Source organism: Pseudonaja textilis, chromosome 11, assembly GCF_049901715.1.
Source record: "Pseudonaja textilis isolate UNSWEBS1 chromosome 11, rPseTex1.2, whole genome shotgun sequence".
Lineage (NCBI taxonomy): Eukaryota > Metazoa > Chordata > Lepidosauria > Squamata > Elapidae > Pseudonaja > Pseudonaja textilis.
In genome coordinates, this window is record NC_142000.1 from 21,434,748 (window position 1) to 21,456,369 (window position 21,622).

Sequence of the window (21,622 nt, forward strand, 5' to 3'; positions counted from 1 at the left end):
GTTTGCAGAATTTATTATAACTGTAAATCATAATTAGATTATTATATTTTGATAAATCGTAATTTGATCAATAGAGTAGTCCTAACGGTGACAAGATAGAATGACTGATATGCAGTATCCCCGTGTTGGTACCCCTCCAGATGAGCAAAATCAGAATTGTCCCCCCAAATTCTTAGCCAGCCAGTGTTGGCTGTGCTTCTCCAGCATCCCCAGAGTTGGCGTCCAACTTCCCCTGGGGGGGGGGGGAAAGGGCTTTTTCTCCAATTAATTCTGCCTTCCGCTGGGAGAGATATCCTGAGTAAACAAACAGTGATGCTCCCTATCATTAGGGTGTTGGTGGACCACTCTCTCTTTTTCAAAAGCAGAAAATGCTAGGTTAAATTAAGTCATCTGCTTACAACTAAATACAGCTTTTATTAGATAAGTACAACTTGCATGAGGCAGGCATAGCAATTTTCTGTCTGCTTCTCAAAATTGCTGCCTAAAATCTGAAACGGTTTGGAGCAGCTCTTTTGCCATCTCTGCGGCAGTGTTGGAGGTTGTTATGAAAGGGATGCTTCTCCCACGTTTGAAGAAGGGGAACTGAGAACTTTAGCGTTTTAGATTTCTCTAGTAAACTGGGTGTTTGCCTGCTTGCCTGCCTGCCTTCCTTCCTTCCTTCCTCCCTTGGTTCCTACATGTTGCGGAAATAATTTTGATATCCCCTTTAGTGGATTTATTGGCATAGCTTTTGCCAGGTTCTGGCCATATGGTGGCGTTTCATGAAACCATAAATTTGATGCTCTCAGAAAATCTAGAGGCTTTTCCCTCTGATTCGGATTCTGTTTCACTGGTGATAAAGAAGAGCTCTTGTTCCTTGCACAGAATGCGGGGAAATGAGGATGGTTTCTCCTGGGAGTTGCACACATATCCCCGAAGAATACTGCTTTCTGTTACTAGCCTCAAGCCTGATTAAAAGCAGTTTTTAGAAGGAAGAAGAATCAACTGATTTGAAAGGAAGCAGCTGAAAGGCATTTACATGTTGTTTAAATTGTTTGAAATCAGCATTATTTGATGTGGTCCACAAACAAAGGAAATGTATTTTAACTTCAGTTGGCAACTCAGTGAGCTTAGCGGGTATCAGAGGAACGCAACCAAATGAAGGTACGAAGTTTATACGTGTGCCTACTTTATACACACCCAGAAAGACAGACTTACACATTTAGGGTTTTGAGTAGGTTTTTTTTTAAATGATTTCTGTATCAGCTTGGAGTAGTTGAAGATTTGAAAGATTTGGCATGATCAGGGAAATTGATTTGGTGAAGCCTGGAAGCCTTTGTGGGGTTTCTTAAGGATAAATTCTGGCAGCTAATTTTCAGCAGTCCCCAGAGTCACTTCTCCTATCCTCACAAAACGAAGTCAACTGATGGATGTAGACAAGACGCACAAAAAAAACCCTCTTGCGTAATTGCTCCAGAGAGAAGGGCTTGTATTTTTAGCCATTTATTATTTCTGTGCTGTATCCTTTGGCGTATCGCTCAGACTCTATCGTTTCTGTTCATCATACAGGTGTTTGATAAACACAACCAGCTGATGGTCTAAATATTGACATAAGCAGGTGTTCAGTGTACTTTCCATCTGTTTAACAGGGTTGATTGATGGCGCCCTGGGAAGGTTTTTGGTTTTAGACTTCTTGTTCCCGCTTCTTGTCTATCAGGTTGGTTCAAAGGATGTTTCTCCCTGTAATATAAGACAATATAGCACCGGCAAAGAATTAAGCGCTCATATTATATTGCGGCAGAAGTAGTAACCTGGATGTTGAATTAGCAGATGGACACTTGGACACCGGCCTTGCAGATAAAGAATATTAAAAGTGGTGTGCCCGCAAAGGATTTTCTGTGCAAAAAATGTTTTGGGTTTTTTTGTGTGTGTGTGCAAAAATGGATGCCCGATCCAGATTTCAGGTGGAGAGGAACTTGTGTGGTCTCCACGTTCTTGTGTTTGGGGAATATGAATCTTCTTCCAACAGAAGAGAATATTTGGAGCTGGGGTTGAACTGTGGAGTCCTTGGTGCTCTCTGAGCTTGGTGGCTTTCTGGCAGACATTTCATGACCCAACTAGGGAACATCATCAGGGCACTGATGCTGCAGGCCAACAACCACGCTCAGAGACCACGCTCAAGAACTCCATAAAGGTGGGTATACCAAATGGCAGATATTTAGATGCTTGTCTCCCTCTGCGTGGCGATGTGACGGATGCTTCATTGAAGGCAGAACTGGGAGCACGTTTCTTTTGATGCTTGAGTGTCCTTTGTGCCTTTGATGAGCACTCAGGATTGCTTATCCCAGGCTAAGCCCAAGGAAAGTATTAATCTTACCCAAGGAGAGTAGAACTCCTTTCTCTTATCCTTGGGGAAGGGAATTACTGAAGGAATGGTTCGCATGTTGAGTCCAAGAAAACTGCCTTCTATCATGCTGTAGTTCGAGAGAGGCTTTTTCCCAGTTTTGAAGAGAGAAAAAAGGAGTTTGATCCTTTGGTAATTCTTTCCAGATCTCTCGTTAGCCATTAGGAAAGGCCTCATATCACACAGACAGTATTTTTGACACGGAGAAACTAAATACTGTGGCAGGTTGACGCTAATATTATTTTGACTTGGTCAATAACAGACGCTTGAGTGTTTCTGGAGCAGACGATAGGAAGGTAGTGACGTTGATGGCTCTGCACTGTGATTACATCTACACCCTAAATGTGGACAGGATTTAAACTGTTATAACTGCTGTGGCCTCAATCCAGAGAGATGACAAGTTGAGCCCCCTTGGGATCTTCAAAGCTCCCAATCATTTAATTGGGCCATCTTTACTGCTTTGAAGATTCCTTAATTAGGCAGTTAAAAGTAATTATATTCTGGGTTTCTGAGTCAGCAATTTTATGGGTCTCTTAGATGCTAGCCGTTCAACGTATTTCCCTAAAACAAACACTACTAAACTTGGGGAATGGAAGTTCCACATCTTCAGCTGGGTGGGTGGAGTTGCTTCAGTTTCTCTTGCCCTAGACATAAATTGTTTGCATAGTGTTGACAAGTTTTTTTAAAAAAATCCATGTACCCATGTAATAAAATAAAAGAGAAGAAAGATTAGTGCTCTTCATCACCAAAGTGATTCATTCCTAAGAGAGGTAAATCAACCCATTTGTGTCAGAAACAATGCAGACTTCCATTCCAGTAGCGTAAAAGAATTTTTTTAAAAAAACCCCAATGTCTGTTTGGGAGCTGTGGCTCCCATCGAGTGACTTCCCTTAATGAGCCCTGCGTGCAATTAATCAGATAAATTACCATTCTTCTGTACTCACAAATGCTGCTCCTTCCCAGTTGTTCCTAGCGAATGCTGAGTCAGCTTCTTCCCACAATTGTTGTGGTTCAGCGCTCTGGCCTGACACGGATATCCCTTCCATCTTGAGCGGCTTTGAGCAACCGGCGAGTTTGGTTTGCTTTAATTGTGGCGTCAGCATCCTATAGAAAGGCCGCGCTGTAGAGTTGATTATTTCCATCAGCTCAGTAAATTGGCTTCGGGTCTCTTCTGGCTTTGCCAGGTCCTCTGAATTCACGGAGATGAAGATAAAACGTTCTCATCCCTGTCTCACTCCCCCCCCCCGCCCCCCCATTAATTGTAATTGAAATGATCTGGTTTTTTTTCCTCCCCAATTTTGGATGTTACAAGGAGGAGTGTTTTAGACGCAGGAACAAAACTCTCCGTGGTTCTTGAGGTTGCAGAAAACAAGGGAATGTCTCTTGGGGTCAGGATTTCCTGCTCTGTCCCAACTGGGCCTTGGCAGGGCTGGAAGGAGACTCGTTTTCACCTGCGGGGAACTGTAGGAAGGTCCTTGGTCTCTAAAAGGAAGGTCCACCTGGGTTTTTGTAGGCTGGTATCCATTTATACGGGTAGTCCTCGACTTACGACCACGACGGAGCCCAAAATTTCCGCTGTCAAGCGAGACATTTGTGAAGTGAGTTTTGCCCCGTTTCACAACCTTTCTTGCCACGGTTGTTAAGTGGATCCCTGCAGTTGTTGAAGTTAGTAACGCCGTTAAGCGAATCTGGCTTCCCCCTTGACTTCGCTTGTCAGAAGGTCGCAAAAGGGGATCACGTGACCCCCCTGGGATTCTGCAACCGTCATAAATGTGAGTCAGTCGCTGAGCCTCTGAATTTTGATCACGGGAAAGATCGGAACTGAAAAAGGGTCATGAGTCACTTTTTTCAGTGCCGTCGTAACTTCAATCACTAAATGAAGTGTTATAAGTTGAGGACTACCTGTACTGATGTGTGATAGATAGATAGATAGATAGATAGATAGATAGATAGATAGATAGATAGATAGATAGATGGATGTTCCTCACCTGCTTAAAATAAGCCCGCTCTCCGTGACCTAGATTTTGACTAAGGGCAACGTTACGATCTCAGTTCCCCTATTCACCTGTGTTTCTTTCTAGAGGACTATCCTAGCGGGACGTGGCTTGGGGACGAAAACAACCCCGAGATGCGCGTGCGTTGCCCTATCACCCCGGCAGACATGCTCCACATCAGCACCAATTGCCGGACGGCCGAGAAGATGGCGCTGACGTTGCTCGACTACCTTTTCCATCGCGAAATCCAGGCGATCTCTAACCTCTCTGGCCAAGGGAAGCACGGGAAGAAGCAACTGGATCCACTCATGATTTACGGCATCCGTTGTGAGTAACTGGGTCTCTTTGGGTCCTGAAATCCTCCCCCACTTAAGCACGCCTTTCAGACTTGCACAGCAGAGGGGCAAACCTGGGGGTTTCCAGTGTTTTGGGAGTTGGTTGGCCAAGCGGGATGGCCGATGGGTGTCTTGCTTTGGGTGGTGAGGGGTAGCTACTGTCTCCTGCAACTGCCCCGACATTCTGCAGTCTGCATCCATTCCACAGACATCGGCTGGAAAGGCGTACTTGGCTTGGCTGGGTGGAAGATTCAACCTTCGCATTGACACAGCTGCATTCTAACACAAAAGTTTTGTCAGTCTAGGAAAATTACGCAACAGTTTCCCCTTTGCTGTAACGGAAGGCATCCGAGATTGGCCGCTTTCTGGCTTTTGTCCCTCTTGAGAAAAATACCTAGGAGATGCTTATTTTTTTCCGATGAAGGCTGGTTTCACGAGGTTGGATTCACAGGGGTGGCTGAACTGCTCCAGCAGACCAAGGAAGTGATGGGATCTCTCAGCAGTTACTGAGTTAAGTTAGAAAAAGCTGAAAAAGTCTCCGATGCTATTCATCTTTCAGATGAGCTATCTCGCTATCCCACACCTGATCTAATTTCCTCATTTCATGCCGCTGCATGTTTAAAACATATAAATAAATTCAGGCATAGCCCCCATTGTCCAGTGGCGATAAAGCAGCTGGCCCTGCGTTGAAGGTCAACAGTTGGGATGGAAATCTATTGATCTTAAGAGCAGGTTGAGAAAAGTTGGTTTTTAAAGGAAATATTAAAGCGGTGCCAGAGATTCTCCTTGTGCATGTTGGTGGGTGGGTCTACTTAAATGAGACCCAGAAGAGTTCTCGGAGGAAGGAACAGAAAAGATTCTGCATAAGTACCACTCCAAAATATAGGTAATAAAGTTTTGTCTACCCCATTGTGAAGCTTGGAACGGCAAACCACATTTCAGGATCAGAGATAAAAGGTTCAGAACGGTGCTCTTTCCAGAGATTATGAATTTATGAAGATTAATGCTGAAAGGATAGAAAAACTAAGTCAGACAGTTGATCTAAACCAGGGGTCGCCAACCTTGGCAACTTTACGCCTGGCGGACTTCAACTCCCGGAATTCTGGGAGTTGAAGTCCGCCAGGCTTAAAGTTGCCAAGGTTGGAGACCCTGATCTGATCCATACATCTCTGTCTGGAAACTCAAGTCATGGTTTGGGTTCGAAGTCATGGTTTGGGGAAGCACGGATGGAATCCACCCATTGAATAGTCTATCGCCCACCTACCTTTTCTCCCAAAACCTGTGGAAGAGCAATATTTTCCCTCACCCTGGACGTTGGGGCAACCTTCCCACAGCATTGCCAAGTTGCCTTTTGGTTGAGTCTCGTCTTTCAACCCGTCAGTGGAAAGATCCTTGTTGATCCTTTTTTTCTCTTTCTCGGAAAAAAAAAAAACCCCAACCAAATCTGTATTTAATAGAAAATATTTTGAAAAGTATATAATATTCTGCAGCCGCACTTTCCAAATGAGGGGAAATATGCTTATTAAGAATTCCTGATATTGTGCATAAGCTTTCCCACAAGCTATTAATCTTTCGAGGTGTATATTTTCATTCGGTCGCTTCCCATAGTGGCAGCGGGTGGTTGATCGGGGAGGGCAGGACTCAGGCAAAGGAGGCGGTTAAGGGCTCATTCCATCAAGGCTACTAGAGAAACAATTTCTAGAGGAGCGAAATCCAATAGGCAGCGGTTAGCAGCGGTTTGGGGGTTTTTTTTGTTTTCATCCCTGAAAATATAGTTTTACTCTCTCTTCAGTATAAATAGGTTTCTCAGGCATTTCTGCCCAATATTTTTAATACTATTTGAAGCTACAGTGCAGATAGTCCTCAAATTATGATAACAATTGAGCCCAAAATTTCGGTCGCTGAGTGAAACATTTGTTAAGTGAGTTTGTCCCATTTTACAACTTTTCTTGCCACAGTTGTTAAGTGACACACATTTGTTAACGTTAGTAACACGCGAATCTTTCATGAGAATCTGACTTTCCTTGTCAGAAGGTCGCAAAAGGGGGAATCACATGACACCCCGCCCCCCCCAGGGCCCTGCAACCGTCATAAATATGAATCAGTTTCCAAGCATCTGAATTTTGATCCCGTGAGCACGGGGAAGCTGCAACGGTCATAAGTGTGAAAAACGGTCGTAAGTGCCATTGCCACTTGGAGTGGTCACTGAATGAACTGTGGTAAGCTGATGACTCCCTGTGCTCATCGGACAGACTTTGTCCATGTAGGCTGAGGTCTGTCCAAAGCCCAGCCGAAAGGCTGAGCGGGTGTTTGTGCGGATTCCGACTTCTTGATATTTCTGGCAAATACACATATTCCTCGTGCAGATTTATTTTGACTTAACCAACGGGAAGACACAGGAAAGGGGTTGACTCCAGGATCAACAGTTCCTCCCTCTGCCAAGTTCTGTGAATAATGTACCCTTCCCTGACGGAAAAATTTCTAATGACTTTGAGCAAGGGCACCGCCACTTCTTATCTGGCCTAAGTGGGACCAGGTCCAGCGTTCGCTTAGAGCCAGATAAAAGTACAGCCAACGAGGGAGGATAGGACATTTCCCGCTGTGCTTCCAGAGAATACAGAATTTCAGCACATCTTTCCCCTGGGACTCCATGCGGCTTTTCTCCTTGGGCAATTTACCCAAGGATCTCTCGGTGTCCGGTTATTATGAACTGGAGGTGAGCTCGGATGCCGACCGCCTATCCTTGGGCTGACATGGTGCAGGGTGGACGAAAAGTCAGAAACACAGGCCCAGTCTTCCCTCCCGTGTCAAACCCTAGCAGAGGTGGTAATTCAGCCGGTTCTGACACTTTCTGGAGAACCGGTAGTGGAAATGTTGAGTAGTTCGGAGAACCGGCCAATCCCGCCTCTGACTGGCGCCTCCCCCCATCTCTTCTCCGCCTCCCAAGTCCCAGCTGATCGGCTGGGTCTCCTTAGGTTGCCCTGCCCAGGAGAACGGATCTGGAAAGCAGGTTAGTGGGGTGGGGAGGGAAGGGGGATTTTGCGGTATATCCTTCCCCTGCCACGCCCACCAAGCCACGCCCACAGAACTGGTAGTAAAAAAAAATTGAATCCCACCACTGCCTCACAGAGGAAAGAAATAAATGGTCCCTGCTTTGGAGAAAAAAGCAACAGAATAGGGCCTGCTTGTCTCCGTATGGACGGTTGTGGGAATGGAAGCGTTGGGAGTGGGGCAATGGGAGAGCAAGCAGAATTGGGGTGGAATTGTTTAGGGCCCCAAACTGGGCAGAAGTGCGGAAGAGCCTTTCTCCGAAGGGCCCAGAAGCGGCTGTGCTCTTAAAACCCTTCTTCAATGCGACGGATGAATCCCCTACAAGGATAGAAAACGTGGTAGCCTGGCTCCTTGTCCTCTGTGAACCTGCTATCAGTTTAATTCATCAGCGAGAGGGTCTGCTTCATCTGGAACCCATCAGGGTTTAAAATAGCCCAGACAGTGGGCTGCAACCTAAAACAAATTATGCAAACCTATCAAAATAGAACAAGGAAAAGAAGCAGATTTCTGTTTCTGGTTAACGCAAGATGAACTTCATCCGAAAGCTGGCGGTTTGCAGATGTTGGGAAATCATGTCTTCTCGGGGGAGCAAAACAGAAGAGCGAAAGCTTTGGTGGACCCGAAGAGCAGAGGGCAGAGCTTGTAACACACACACACACACACACACACACACACACACACACACACAAATAAAACCTGGTTTTCTTGGCCATGCAATTCTCCCAGAAATACACACACCTTGTAAGGTAGCCCTGGCGGTATTGGTCCCTCGCTTGCTGACTTCCGGATGGGGAAGCAGACCAAGCTGCCCAACTCTATTCCAAGATGTTCCTCATTGAGTCCATCAAGCTCAGGTGGGTAGGCCAGGTATGGCCCCTTTGCGACCTGGGGACTTCAACTCCCAGAATTCCTAGAGCCAGCATGGCCCCTTTACAGGATGGCTTAGGAATTCTGGGAGTTAAAGCCCCCAGGTCGCAAAGGGGCCATACCTGGCCTACCCACCTGAGCTTGATGGATTCAATGAGGAACATCTTGGAATTGAGTTGGGCAGCTCAATCTTGGCTAGCAGCCTCTTTCCCTTGATCTCCTCACTTTCTACTCCCCCCCCCTCCTTACAGGTAGTCCTCAACTTACAACAGTTCATTTAGTGACCGTTCAAAGTGACCACGGCTGTCAACTAAAAAATACTTCTTTGGTTTTTTTAGTTGCCAGCTGAAAGGGGCGGTGAGGGGGAAGCAGTGCATTCCTTAAACGCATCAGATAATTGCTAGGCAGCCGAAGCTGTTGGCGCACAAGATTATTACTGGAGAGCATGATTGATGGCTCTTGGCTAGGGAGGTGTCCCATTGGAGAATATACATCCAGGGTGTGGGGTGAAGACCAGGGTCAAGGGGGAAATGAATGATGTGTCTTAGTGCCGGCTGCACCCAGGTAATGCCGACATGGTCACTCCTAATAAATCAAGTTTTTTTACTCTGAGAGATGCGGCTAGAGACTTGTGATTTGAATGGGGATGGATTTGTCAGGGCCCTGACAACGGCACCGAAAAAAAAGTGATTTTACATTTATGACCTTTGCAGCATCCCCCGTGGTCACGTACTCGAAATTCAGGCGCTTGGCTTTTGTATTTATGCTGTGCCCTGAGGTCACGTTGATCCTCTTTTTGCAACCTTCTGGCCAAGCAAAATCAAAGCAGAAGCCTTAACAACCACATGACTCACTCATCAGCTGCAGTGATTCACTTAACAATGGTGGCAAGAAAGGTTGTAAACTAGGGTGAAACTCACCTAATGACAGAAATTTGGGGGTCGTAAGCCGAGGACTGCCTGTGTTAATTTTTGCCCTATAGGGGCTCCACCTGTGGAAGCTCAAGGGTTGGTTGGAGCTGCAGGATTCATCCAGTTGAGTTACTCTAGCCAAGGAATGTCCGCAGGCCTCAAAGAGTGGGGACCCTTTCCCCTCCAGCTCTGTATGGGGCTGCGGCATTTATTTCACCCGAGCTGAGATTGTGTCACCTGAAAAGCCAGACTTCCTTAAAAGAATCCTCTTAATCTGGCCTCTCGGCTCTGAGTAAGTTTGTTTGGCTCACCTACTGCTTAGGGTCCTCCTGTGTGAATTGCTTGGCATACCCTGACGCGTTTCCCGTATTGAACGCTAAAATTCGGGGGCGTAAATTCTAAAGACGCAATCGTATTTTCTGGGTAGTCTGCCTTGTGTCTTGTTTTTTGCATTGGCTCCAAAATACTTATTCCCCTCAAGCAGAGAACTAACTAATAAAAGCTATCAATGCGCGGGCTGCGCATTGCCAGGCTCGCATTGCTAATATTAAGCATGAGCCCGAGTCGAGTGTTAAATCTGGAAACTGCCGAGCTGCTTCCTATCAGCCCCTGCCTGATGAGCTCTAATGAGAAATCGAGCTACGCTAGCGAAGCTCCCAGCTTGCCATTTCGAAGCTGTAACACTCACAAGCGCATGAAACACTTGGATTTGATCGCTGCTCCAAAACCAAAACAATCCTCACATTAACCAGCTCTCTCCTCTTAATGAAAGGCTTTTCCAGCATCCTTTCCCAACGTCGAGCCAGCCTCCAACTTGCTCCCATAAATCAACAATTTGGGTTACGTTAAATGAGAACAAGAACGTTTCAAATTAACTCTGGATACTCCTGCTTGCAAATGTTGAAAGCGCCTCGTTTAATACATGCAAAATAACCATTTCATGTCCAGCAGCCTTACAAGCTTCCAGGCTGCTTGGGATCTTGCAGAACCATCCATTTCTAATATTGGAGGTTGAATTCTTCTAGTAGCTTCTCTCCAATTTTCTGGGAATATTTTATTCACTGTACGGTAGTGAACATTCCAGCATCATTTTAAGACTATCCCCGTCATTTTCTGTGACTCAGAAGTAGAGAGGGAATAATGATTTTTCCAGTTGTTGAATTGTACTGTGGAGACATCAAGCGCAATTGTGGAAACAGTTTTTTTTCCGTTGTCGGTGCTGAAAAGAAAATTATAGTTTGCCCTAGGTGCTAAACTGCCAAGATGCCTGGCGCTGCAGACTGGATTGATAAAAACAGCACTTGGTTTCACGTGCATTTTCGTATTGCACAGCTCCAACAGCCAACCTCTGTTCTGATGCATTAGATTAAGATTAAGTTTTGAGTAACAAGATTTGCACCACCTTCACGCCGCATTTGAAAGCCACACGCAAGGCTTGTCCCTTGATGTCTGAATCGCCAAGAGATTTTATTTGGTCACTAAGCCAGTGGAAATCTGTGGGGCCCTGCCGGGGACTGAGCAGCTGCAGGGCTTTGAGAGTGGCTGGTTTAGGACTCTAGAAGTCACGCATTACGTTCATTCGTCCATTGCTGAACGTTGCCCTCAAAGGAGGAGAACCATCGTGCTGCAATGTTGCCTCCTCTGCAAACATTTTCTCTTCTCTACTGCAACTGCTACACTTTGCCCTTGGTTTCAAAAAGAACTCCGTTAATCTGTTCAGTCTTGCCATGTGCAGACAACCAGTTGACCCATTTTAAGGACAAGGATAGTTGGGTGACTTCTGCAGGTAAGAGCCCTGTTGAACCCACGTAGTTTTGCTTGGGGGTAAACAGCTCTGGGTCGCCCTGCATAGTTAAATGTTGTCTGGCTCCTCACCCCACACTCTGGTTTTTTCTCTTTGCTCACTGTCACAGTTTGATGAACCTGAAATCCAAAAAGCAGGTTCCAGGAATGAATGCTTGGTGCCTTCCTTGGGGATCAGCTTGGCAGAATCTCTATAACTTTAAAATGCCAAAGCTTCCCAGTTAGTTCTTCCAAGTGGATTGCCGGTTACACAAAATGAGGTTCTGCTAAATTGGATAGACTATAGTCTCCTGCTTGAGCCGGGGGCTGGACTAGAAGACCTCCAAGGGCCCTGCCATCTCTGTCAGTCGGTTAATTAGGGTTGCAAGGCTTAGCATGCCATTCCGAGAAAGGAAAAGAGTATGAAGCGGATAACACACCAATTCTTCTATAACACCAGTAGTTTTCAGTCACTTGCCTTCAAAGAAGATTCTCTAATAACCACAACCAGGAGTTTGATCCTGACTAAATCAGGGTTGACCCAGATGGTCGGGGGCAAGAGGCTGACTCTGTAAACCGCTTAGCGGTATAGAAGTCTTAAGCGCTATTGCTATTTTCTTTGCCTTACAGGTCACCTTTTCTATAAATTTGGCATCACAGAGTCTGACTGGTACCGGATTAAACAGAGTATAGACTCCAAATGCCGGACAGCCTGGCGGCGAAAGCAGAGAGGTCAAAGTCTGGCTGTAAAAAGCTTTTCGCGACGGACACCCTCTTCTTCCTCGTACAGTGGCTCAGGTAATTAGCCCCCTCCCCACTTTCCCCATCCAAATGAAGCCAGCTTAGCGGTCTTCTTCTTTTGGGGCGTATTTTTAAATAGCCATTTTTCTTTTCTATTCATTGGAGGTAAGGAGTGAGCCAAAATGGCTTCCACTGGAAAGTGTTGTGAGCTGAGAATCGCCACTTATCTAAACGGGAGTAATTCGCACTGCTCTTAAACCAGCCATCTATGTGCTTGGAAGTTTTCTTCTCAAACCTCTTTGGGATCATTCTTTCTGAACCAGAGTGGATTAATTTAAACAATAGATCAGTTGAACTGATTGAAACCTGTGATTTAAATAGCAGTGAAATCAATCCTTCCCTCACCCTTCTTTTCTTCCTAATTCGATTTTCAGTGAAAAGTTTGGGGCGTATTTTAAAGATGGCCTGAAACTAGAGAATCTCCTATTTGTCAATACTTGGAATCAGGATAGAATTCAAAAGAGCTACAAGTTTATTCCCCACTACTTACTCACAAGAACGCACTAACACTCAAGGCAAATGGGTGCTAGATAAGAGCCAGTGGGCTTCAAAGGGGGGTGGACTTTGGCCTCTTATGGGTGTAGAGATTCCAAACTGATAATGCATTTGACTCCACCCCCAGACTCAGCCTGGTCATCCCCTATAATACTTAGACGATAATACTGAGACCCCATCGTCAGCATAGGGGATCCTGGACCAAACACCCCAGCAACCGCACTCCCAGGAGGGCTGATCTGTGGGTCGCAGGGCTTGCCCTCTGATTTAATCCACCCCAGATCCCAATTTGCCTGCCTTTAGTGCAGGGATGGGATTCTACCAGTTTTCACCTATTTGCTAGAATCAGTTGTTAACATTCTAAGCAGTTTGGCGAACCAGTTGTTAGAAGAAAGGTCATTAAACAGGGCAGCAGCACTCCCTTAGCAATGGCCTCGCTTAGCCACGAATGTTGGGCTCGTTTTAAGGTCGTCAAGTCAAGGACGACTGTCTGGTCCCTTTCGCTCTGGGACGTCCACAGGATGAGATCGAAAGAGCCAAGAGGGCGGCCGTAACAGTTCCATCCAAGCTTTGGCTGTTTCTATGTGCCTGGCCGCCTTGCAGAGGCTCCTGCAGAGTCACCACCTCCTGCAGAGGATCCTGTTCCCTTTCTGTTCTCACCTGAGCTATTCCTGCTCTCGAGGGAGGCTGTGATAGAAGTGCAAGCGCTTGCGAGTTACACCAGGTGCCCAGGGGTGGGATTCTACCAGTGCGCACCGATTCGCTAGAACCGGTTGTTAACATTCTAAGCAGTTCGGAGAACCGGTTGTTAGAAGAAATTACCGGCCTAATCCTGTAAGGAGGGCAGGAAGGAAACATTCTGGTGTTGCTTACAGAAACTGCCTCTCTGTTAACCCTTATTACATTCTTGGCAGGACTGGACTTCCTGTCTCAGGAACTTCTCTGGAGTTATTTTTTCCTCCTTTGATGGTACTTTGCTTGTGTGGAGTGACCATTCAAAGTTACAAAGGCACTGAAAACAGTGAGTTGTGACCATTTTTCACACTTAACGACTGTTTCAGCATCCCCACAGTCATGAGAGGCCAGGTGACGAGATGCGTGCCTCGATGTGAGTGATATTGAGTTGGCCACACCCAGCCAATAATATGACCACCAAGCCATGTCCACCCAGTCACATGACCACCAAACCACGCCCACCACCTAAGCCATGTCCACACAACCGGTTGTTAAAAATGTGAACCCCCGTCCCTGCTTTAGTGAGCCAATGAAGGCTGCCCCTGTTTCTTCTGCCCCTTTGTTTTGTCATCTTCCAGCATTTATCTTCCAGCCAGTTAGACTGAACTTGTTGTGACCAGCTTGGACAGGGGGGAAGAATGGTTTAATCAGAAATATTTTGGAAATCTCACTCAGCCTTGGAAATGAGCTTGCAGGAGAACAAAAGAGCTGGTTGAGGTCTAGTCCGCAGAGCAAATAAAATGCATGCATATGAGAAATAAATGAAAAATACTTATCCCGGCGCACGTCTTTGATGTGGACTGGGACTCAGCCAGATGGGTCTCCTGCCAGGGGATTCGGGATCTTTCGTTCTCCTGCCGTGTCAAGGGAACTTCCCTTGTTTCCTAATGGGACACCACATTCGGAGCCATCTGTCCTTGTGAGAAGCTACAGGGAAACACGAGGGAAATGCTTGAGCCGACATTGGAACCTCCATCGGGTTTTATCCCCAAAGGGATCCGCCTCCCAGTTCACTTTCGTGGGTTGAAATGATGAGGGGCCACTTCAGGAGTTCTTTCTGGGAACCCCTAGAGCATCCCTGGCCTTCCGGCCCTTGAGACAGATGGCAGCAGAACCGGTTTAGGGGAAAGGGCTCCTGCAGGGGTGGGATTCAAGTTTTTTAACAACTGATTCTGTGGGCGTGACTTAGGTGGTGGGCGTGGCTTGGTGGTCATGTGACTGGGTGGACGTGGCTTGGTGGTCATGTTATTGGCTGGGTGTGGCCAACTCAATATCACTCACATCAAGGCGTGTATCTCCTCGCCTGGCCTCTCATGACTGTGGGGATGCTGAAACAGTCGTAAGTGTGAAAAATGGTCATAAGTCACTTTTTTCAGTGCCATTGTAACTTTGAATGGTCACTCCACACAAGCAAAGTACCATCAAAGGAGGAAAAAATAACTCCAGAGAAGTTCCTGAGACAGGAAGTCCAGTCCTGCCAAGAATGTAATAAGAGTTAATGGAGAGGCAGTTTCTGTAAGCAACACCAGAATGTTTCCTTCTTGCCTTCCTTACAGGATTAGCCCTGTAATTTCTTCTAACAACCGGTTCTCCGAACTGCTTAGAATGTTAACAACCGGTTCTAGCGAATCGGTGCGCACTGGTAGAATCCCACCCCTGGGCACCTGGTGTAACTCGCAAGCGCTTGCACTTCTATCACAGCCTCCCTCGAGAGCAGGAATAGCTCAGGTGAGAACAGAAAGGGAACAGGATCCTCTGCAGGAGGTGGTGACTCTGCAGGAGCCTCTGCAAGGCGGCCAGGCACATAGAAACAGCCAAAGCTTGGATGGAACTGTTACGGCCGCCCTCTTGGCTCTTTCGATCTCATCCTGTGGACGTCCCAGAGCGAAAGGGACCAGACAGTCGTCCTTGACTTGATGACCTTAAAACGAGCCCAACATTCGTGGCTAAGCGAGGCCGTTGCTAAGGGAGTGCTGCTGCCCTGTTTAATGACCTTTCTCGCCAGAGATGTTGGTGGGAATCCCTGCAGTTGTTAAGTTAGTCACACGGTTGTTAGGTGAATTGCTTATCAGAAGGCCGCCAAAGGGGAATGTGGCACCCCAGGACACCGTCAATATAAATACGGGGTCCATGCAACGGCCGTAAGTGTGAAAATGGTCACAAGTCACTGTTTTCAGCGCCGTCGTAGCTGTGAACGGTCGCGAAACAAATTGTAAAAAAAAAAGAAGATGTCTGCAGGAAGCAGACATTGAAGGAAAGAGCGCCATTTTCTCCCTGCGTTGCAGCTGGACGTCTCTCTTCTCCTTCCCCCCACAACCCCAAAGGCTCCTCTGTGTTCAATTGGCTGAGCAGCTTTGCAACCGTCACAAAATGTACTTGTTTCTTGCGGTAACTAATGAAAGTTTCCCCACGTTGCTTTTGGCTCCCTTGCCAGTTCTAAAAAAAAGGCTACGCTCGGTGTGCTTGAAGGAATCGATTAGCCTGCTGCAGCCTCGGCCTCTCCGTGTGTTTTGGTTTCACGGGTGGCAAGGAGCTGGCATCGCAGGACTGGCACTCCTTCCCCAGATTCCCTTTCCAGGAGGAGTCAGGAGCGGATCTCAGACCGCTGACTCTGCTATTGTTCCTGCCTTTTTCCTGTGTTGCTTTAAACCCGCCAAAACTCTCTGAGAGCCCCCGGGGTTAGCCTGCTCCCCTCCCTGTTCCAATTCTACCCGCTGAAGTTCAGTTCTTGGGCCTGCCAGCCCCTCTGTCTCCAATAAAAATTGAACACATGGAGAGAAAAGGAGATCATGCGATAAGGCCGGCCTCAAGTTTTGCCCCTGCCTGAGATTTTGTTGGATGCGTGACGTTGGGCCTCTCGAAAGAGCCCAGAGAAGAGCCACAGAGTTGAGGAGGGGATAGGAGGGGAAACGATACGATGAAAGGTTGAGGGAACTCGGGGCGTCTAGTCCGTCACAGAGAAGAGTCAGGTTAATTCCAGGTTAATTAGCAAAGTTTCCAACTGGGGAAATGATAGCAGCCTTCCCGCACTTGAGGGGCTGACACAGAGAAGCGGGGGTCAGCCTAATATCTAAAGCACCCGAGGGAAGGACAAGAAGTGACGGGTGGAAGCTGGTCAGAAGAAGATCCAGCCTAGAATTAAGGAGAAGTTTCCTTCTCCATTTAGTTCTTCTCTCATTTTAGAATCAGAGTTCACTGAGCAATTGCTTGATTATCCTGCAGCTACGCAGAAGGAATGATGCTACAAATTATAAATATTATTAAATGCACCAGCATTGGGCACGAGGCTGAAGTTTTCTGGACATTGGCTTGATTAAATGGAGGTTTCCTACAGAATAATTGTTTTAACCCATGGTCAACTCGTGGTACTCCTATGAGTTACAAATTCTCTAACACCTCAATGTTATTTTTAAAAAAGGAAGGTTAGATTGTTGGCATACTACATCTCTGGGTGTATCTTTCTCTCTCACGGTTATCTTCTGTTTATGTTAAAATAATGCATGAACAGCTCTTTTTTTTTAAAAGAGGTGATGTTGCATCTGGCGGTTATCTCTGAATGATGATGATGATGATTTGGGGGTCTAGATCCTTTTAAATCCTTTTCTTCCTCTTCCTATCTGAGGTCATGACACCACAGCCAGATGCTGAAAAAGTCTGTTTATAAGCAAACGGGCTTCTCAAGAGAGGCCGTTGTTGGACGCGTGACATTTGTGTGAGTGTTATGCTTGTGGTATTCAGCAGTCCCCAGATTAACTTAGCAGATGTAAAAATAGCTTTTTAATATCTGTAAGGAAGCAGCTGGTCAGTGACAAACATGAACCTGTGTTGTTCTATTACAAACAATGCTCTGGGTTGCTCCAATGTCATTACTCAAAAGCACCCATCCATCCGTCCATCCATCCATCCATCCATCCCTGGGACTGTTTTGGTCAGTAGGCACTCCGGGGACTATTTTTCTAATTGAAGTTGGATCGATTTGCTTCCTAGGCTTGTGAGCTTAAGTAGCGTTGAACACGAGGAAGGAGAAGTTTGCTGGATATTAAAAGCAATTCCTTTTTTGTTAAATTGCTTTGATTCATAGCCACCCTGTCTTGTCCACAAGCATCAAAATAAGAAGAAAGGCATTCACAAATGGAAAATTGGCAATGTTGACACCAAGCATTTTAAAACTGTGCGACAGAAATATAATCACCTGTCTGTCCATCCAGGAAAGCTTTGCATTGTTGGTGCTTTGCACCCCTTTCCTTGTGCGTGTTCAGTCCCCAAATACCACACACGCCATTCCAACTCATTCATACATGGGTCTGAGCAATATGACATGCAAGATTGGATTGGGTCTGCGGCATCCATCACTCTATGGCCCTGTCCTTCCCTGGAATATTTGAACAAAAGTGCACAATACAAACTGTGCGGGCAAAGATATAGGAACTGCTTCTCTGGATGGTGACTTTCAGTGGTTGGACTTTTTTTAAAAAAAAATTGTAAGAATCAGACATGGAGATGTGTGGATGAACTCTCAAAGCTTATTCTTATATGGAATATTCAAGGGTTTGGAAATCTAGGAGGACCAGAGTCGTATTTGAAAGAAAACGAGAGAATTACTGTATATGTTACAATAGACCACTTTAAGTAGCTCATGCTTTGCAAATGAGGTCTTATTAAGCCCCGCCTTCTTCTTTCCCTTTATCTTATCTAGCTATTCCAATAAATGGATTCTTTAAAAATGATGGTTGTTTGAGGAATTAGGCACTTTCTTGATGCCCTGAATCCAGTTCTGTTTGTGCTGTTTGGTCCTCGGTTGCAGAATGAGGGGAGAGAAATAATATTCAGAACGATAGATTTGAACCTCCAGATTAATTGTTAGTTTCTAAGAAAACATTTGAACAGCCCACTGGAAAAATGAAGTCACAATTGGATGGATTCAAGGTAACCAGTGAGCCGAGGGGGGAAAGTCCCACTTTCCCATTTGGAAACTTTGCTAATTAACCTGGAACCATTTCTAGGTTAATAAAACAAGGTTGGGGTGTGTGTGGGAGAAGTCAGCTCCTGCCATGGAGTTCTGAGATACGTGTGCATCTGTCACACAGAGAGATACAAAGCACCCCTTCCCTTCTCAAAGATGTTACCAGGGTTATCCCTGGATTTCAGTAACACTGCAGATTATCATTTAATAATTAAGCGACCTAAGAAAGTTTGTTTCTTTCAAAATCACACTTTGTTGTTGTTTTTTTAAATAATAAACGATGGACCACTTCTGCTTCATAGCAACACTTTTGACGCTTCTCCTCTCGGAATGCTTCAAGTTGCAAGCATCTAATGTGAAGGTTGGGTGTTTTCAGAGGTGGGGAACTTTGTGACAAACCCCATGAACGTCGCTTTGTTTTGTAGAAAGCACGCAGAGCACGGTGTCGGCCCCAAATGAAATTCAGGCCAGCCAACCTCAGGCGCTTCATTATGCTTTGGCCAACACCCAGCAAGTCCAGATTCACCAGATAGGAGAGGATGGCCAAGTGCAAGTAGTAAGTATTCATTCTTGACCGTCCCTTCGGTGCTCTATGACTGCTTTCTGCATGCGCAGTTCAGACTTGTTTTTTTTCCTTTGTTCCCAAAATACGATTTCCTGAAGTTCATGGAATGAAGGCATGTCTGAGTTTTGGAAAAATCCGTTTTCTGGTGTGGTCCTCGATGTTGTGTGTGGTGGGATGCACGTTAAAATACAACGTTGAAGTTAGCCTCTGCAGATCGCGCATATGCACGCATGAATTTGCATGCCGATCATTGCTTCCCATTGTCCCATTCCGTGCAGGATGCAGTCTTGATGGATTATGCATAAGCCTCTCCCTAGCGATACTAGCAATCCATTTGCCCTCATTTTTTTTCCAAAGTGCTTTCTGAAGAATTTTTGGGACATCTGTTAGCTGAATTTCTTCCATGTGCATATGGTTAAATTTGTGTACATAAGCCCGGTTTATAAACATTGGCATTAAAACCTTTTGTTTAAAAACTTTAAGTAAAGTTAACACTTTGACCCCAAAAGATACAGAAGACAGGAAGTTTAAACACAAAGTGTGGCACTTCTGCTGTTACTCAGGCTTTTCTTGAAGGATTTCCATTTCCCTGGTAGGGCGTGGAGAAGCTGGAATTGGGTTCCGTAACACAAAAGCTCTGGATCGATTGCATTTGAGCTTCTATGTTTGTTCTAGAAAGGTAAATAAGGTTGACTTGCCTTGAAATTCAAGCCAGTATAATTCACCCACATCTCCACTTGTGCATACCAAGGGACACCTAGGTAGAAGAAGTTGCCTTTTCTGGCTGCACTGGAAGAATTCCCTTAACTTTGCAAACAGCCTAATCCCCTTCTTCTTTCCAACCCAAGCAGGCCATTGTGCCAGCGGCTCTCTAAAAGCTGGTGAGGATTTGGCGTTTGGAAGGGAAGGCAACTTGCTTATAATTTCAGCCGGGGTTGGCTCCGCGGTCTTATTTTATATACAGCTCCTATTGTCATTTGGATATTTGGTCCTGCTGTTTCCCACTATAAATAGAGAGTTTCCTTCCAAAGGAAATGAAGCTATTTAAAATAGGAGGATCAGTATTTCTTTGAAATTCATGTGAAAATTTTTAGTGCTTTATAAGAAAAAGAAGGTCTTTGACAGACTTCCTTGTGGATACCTTTCATCTTGGGCTGCTACCCAGCAGCACAAGAATGAGCCCAAAAGAATTTTAAGCAGTCAAATGGCAGCTTTGGACCAGCAGGTAAAGCTCCATCCGGGCCTGGGTGTAATTTTTCCCCCTCTTCCCTTGATCACGTCCCCTCCTTTTCCCATCAAGCAGCAGTTGTACCACGCAGTGATCATCGCATCCTTTGTATTAAACCCTCCAGGCGCAATTCTCTGCTTTCGTGGATTGGCACAACTTCCCTCGGGAGCAGCTGCAAACCAGGGGCGATTCCCTAGCAGAGAAAAGCGGACCTTTTCTCGGGGAATTGTGTCCTCCACCCAAGTGGAAGGGTTGGTTTACTTTACGAAAGTCTCTACCGCCCTCTCCTGAATGGCTTTGCACACCTTTCAAAAGTATAGCCCAGAAACCCCAACCGTGCACACCCAGCAGAGGAAAAGACCTGGCATGACAGCAGTACCCCAATATTTGAGGGACTGCCCCAAAGGAGAGTTGGGGGTCAACCTATTCTCTAAGTCCAAAGCAACAGAAGGCAGGACAAGGGACAATGGGTGGAAACTAATCAAGGAGAGAAGCAACCTGGAATTAAGCAGACACTTCCTGATAGTGAGGACAATTAGCCAGTGGAACCGTTTACCTTCAGAAGTTGCGGGCGCTCCAACACTGGAGGGTTTTAAGAAAAGACTGGACAGCCATTTATCTGAAATGGGATAGGGCCTCCTGCTCGAACAGAGGGCTGGACTAGAAGACCTCCAAGGTCCCTTCCCTCTCTGTTCTGATTGATTGAAAGATCTGAGAGTTCAAGGGCTGATTTGAGCTCAGTTTTAGACTAAAATCCGAAAGAAGAGGACAGAGACTCCTAACTTCAGGGGCCTTTTGTTTTTCAAAATAGCCCTTGCCACAAAAAGCATCGACCGTTGAGGTTAAGCCCATCTATGGCAGAACTTGTCCAAAGTGTCCCATGGAAACCCTGAACACGAAGGGAATTGGTCTTCTAATCCACCCACCTGCCGAAGCAGGAGAAAACCTTGCACCATTTCTGACAGAGGGCTGTCCAGGCTCTTCTTGAAAAGCTCCAGGGACGGAGCACCCACAGCTTCTGAAGGCAAATTGTTCCACTGACTAATTGTCCTAACTCTCAGGAAATTCCTCCTTAGTTCTAGGTTGCTTCTCTCCTTGATTAGTTTCCATCCGTTGCTTCTTGTGCTACTCTCAAGTGCTTTGGAGCGTAGCTTGACTCCCTCTTCTTTGGGGCAGCCCCTGAGATATTGGAACACTGCCATCATGTCATCCCTAGTCCTTCTTTTCATTCTTTTTTCTTTTCAGGAGAATAAGGAAGGTTCAAGCAATGTCCAAGTGGATATTTTTCCAGCAGTATAGCAGGAGGACAGCTGTACTTCTCTGCAAACATGTTGATTATACTTTTTCTGTCACCTCCAGAGTTAGAAAATCCCTGGATAGTGAGAACGGTAAAAGAAAAAAAAAAACATTAGAAGTAAACAAACTTGGAAAGTTAGCTGTGCACCTCCCTGAAGTGAGTTTTCCTTCTCTTTCCACAAGAAACGATGCCCAGGGGTAGGAAGACACTTTGCT

At 45.9% G+C, this 21,622-nt stretch overlaps 1 protein-coding gene across 6 annotated transcripts in view; it reads left to right on the forward strand.

Annotated features, from left to right (window-relative positions):
• BANP (BTG3 associated nuclear protein) overlaps positions 1–21,622 on the forward strand; it is an 85,469-nt gene that overhangs the window by 30,321 nt on the left and 33,526 nt on the right. For all 6 annotated transcript variants that reach the window (XR_015744999.1, XM_026719845.2, XM_026719846.2 and 3 more), the window contains exons 7-9: positions 4,465–4,704; positions 11,954–12,121; positions 18,743–18,873. Coding sequence is in view for 5 of the 6 variants with exons in the window: in XM_026719845.2 (XP_026575630.1) it covers positions 4,465–4,704; positions 11,954–12,121; positions 18,743–18,873 (539 nt within the window). In the remaining variant the exon portion in view is untranslated. The remainder of the gene's footprint in view (positions 1–4,464; positions 4,705–11,953; positions 12,122–18,742; positions 18,874–21,622) is intronic.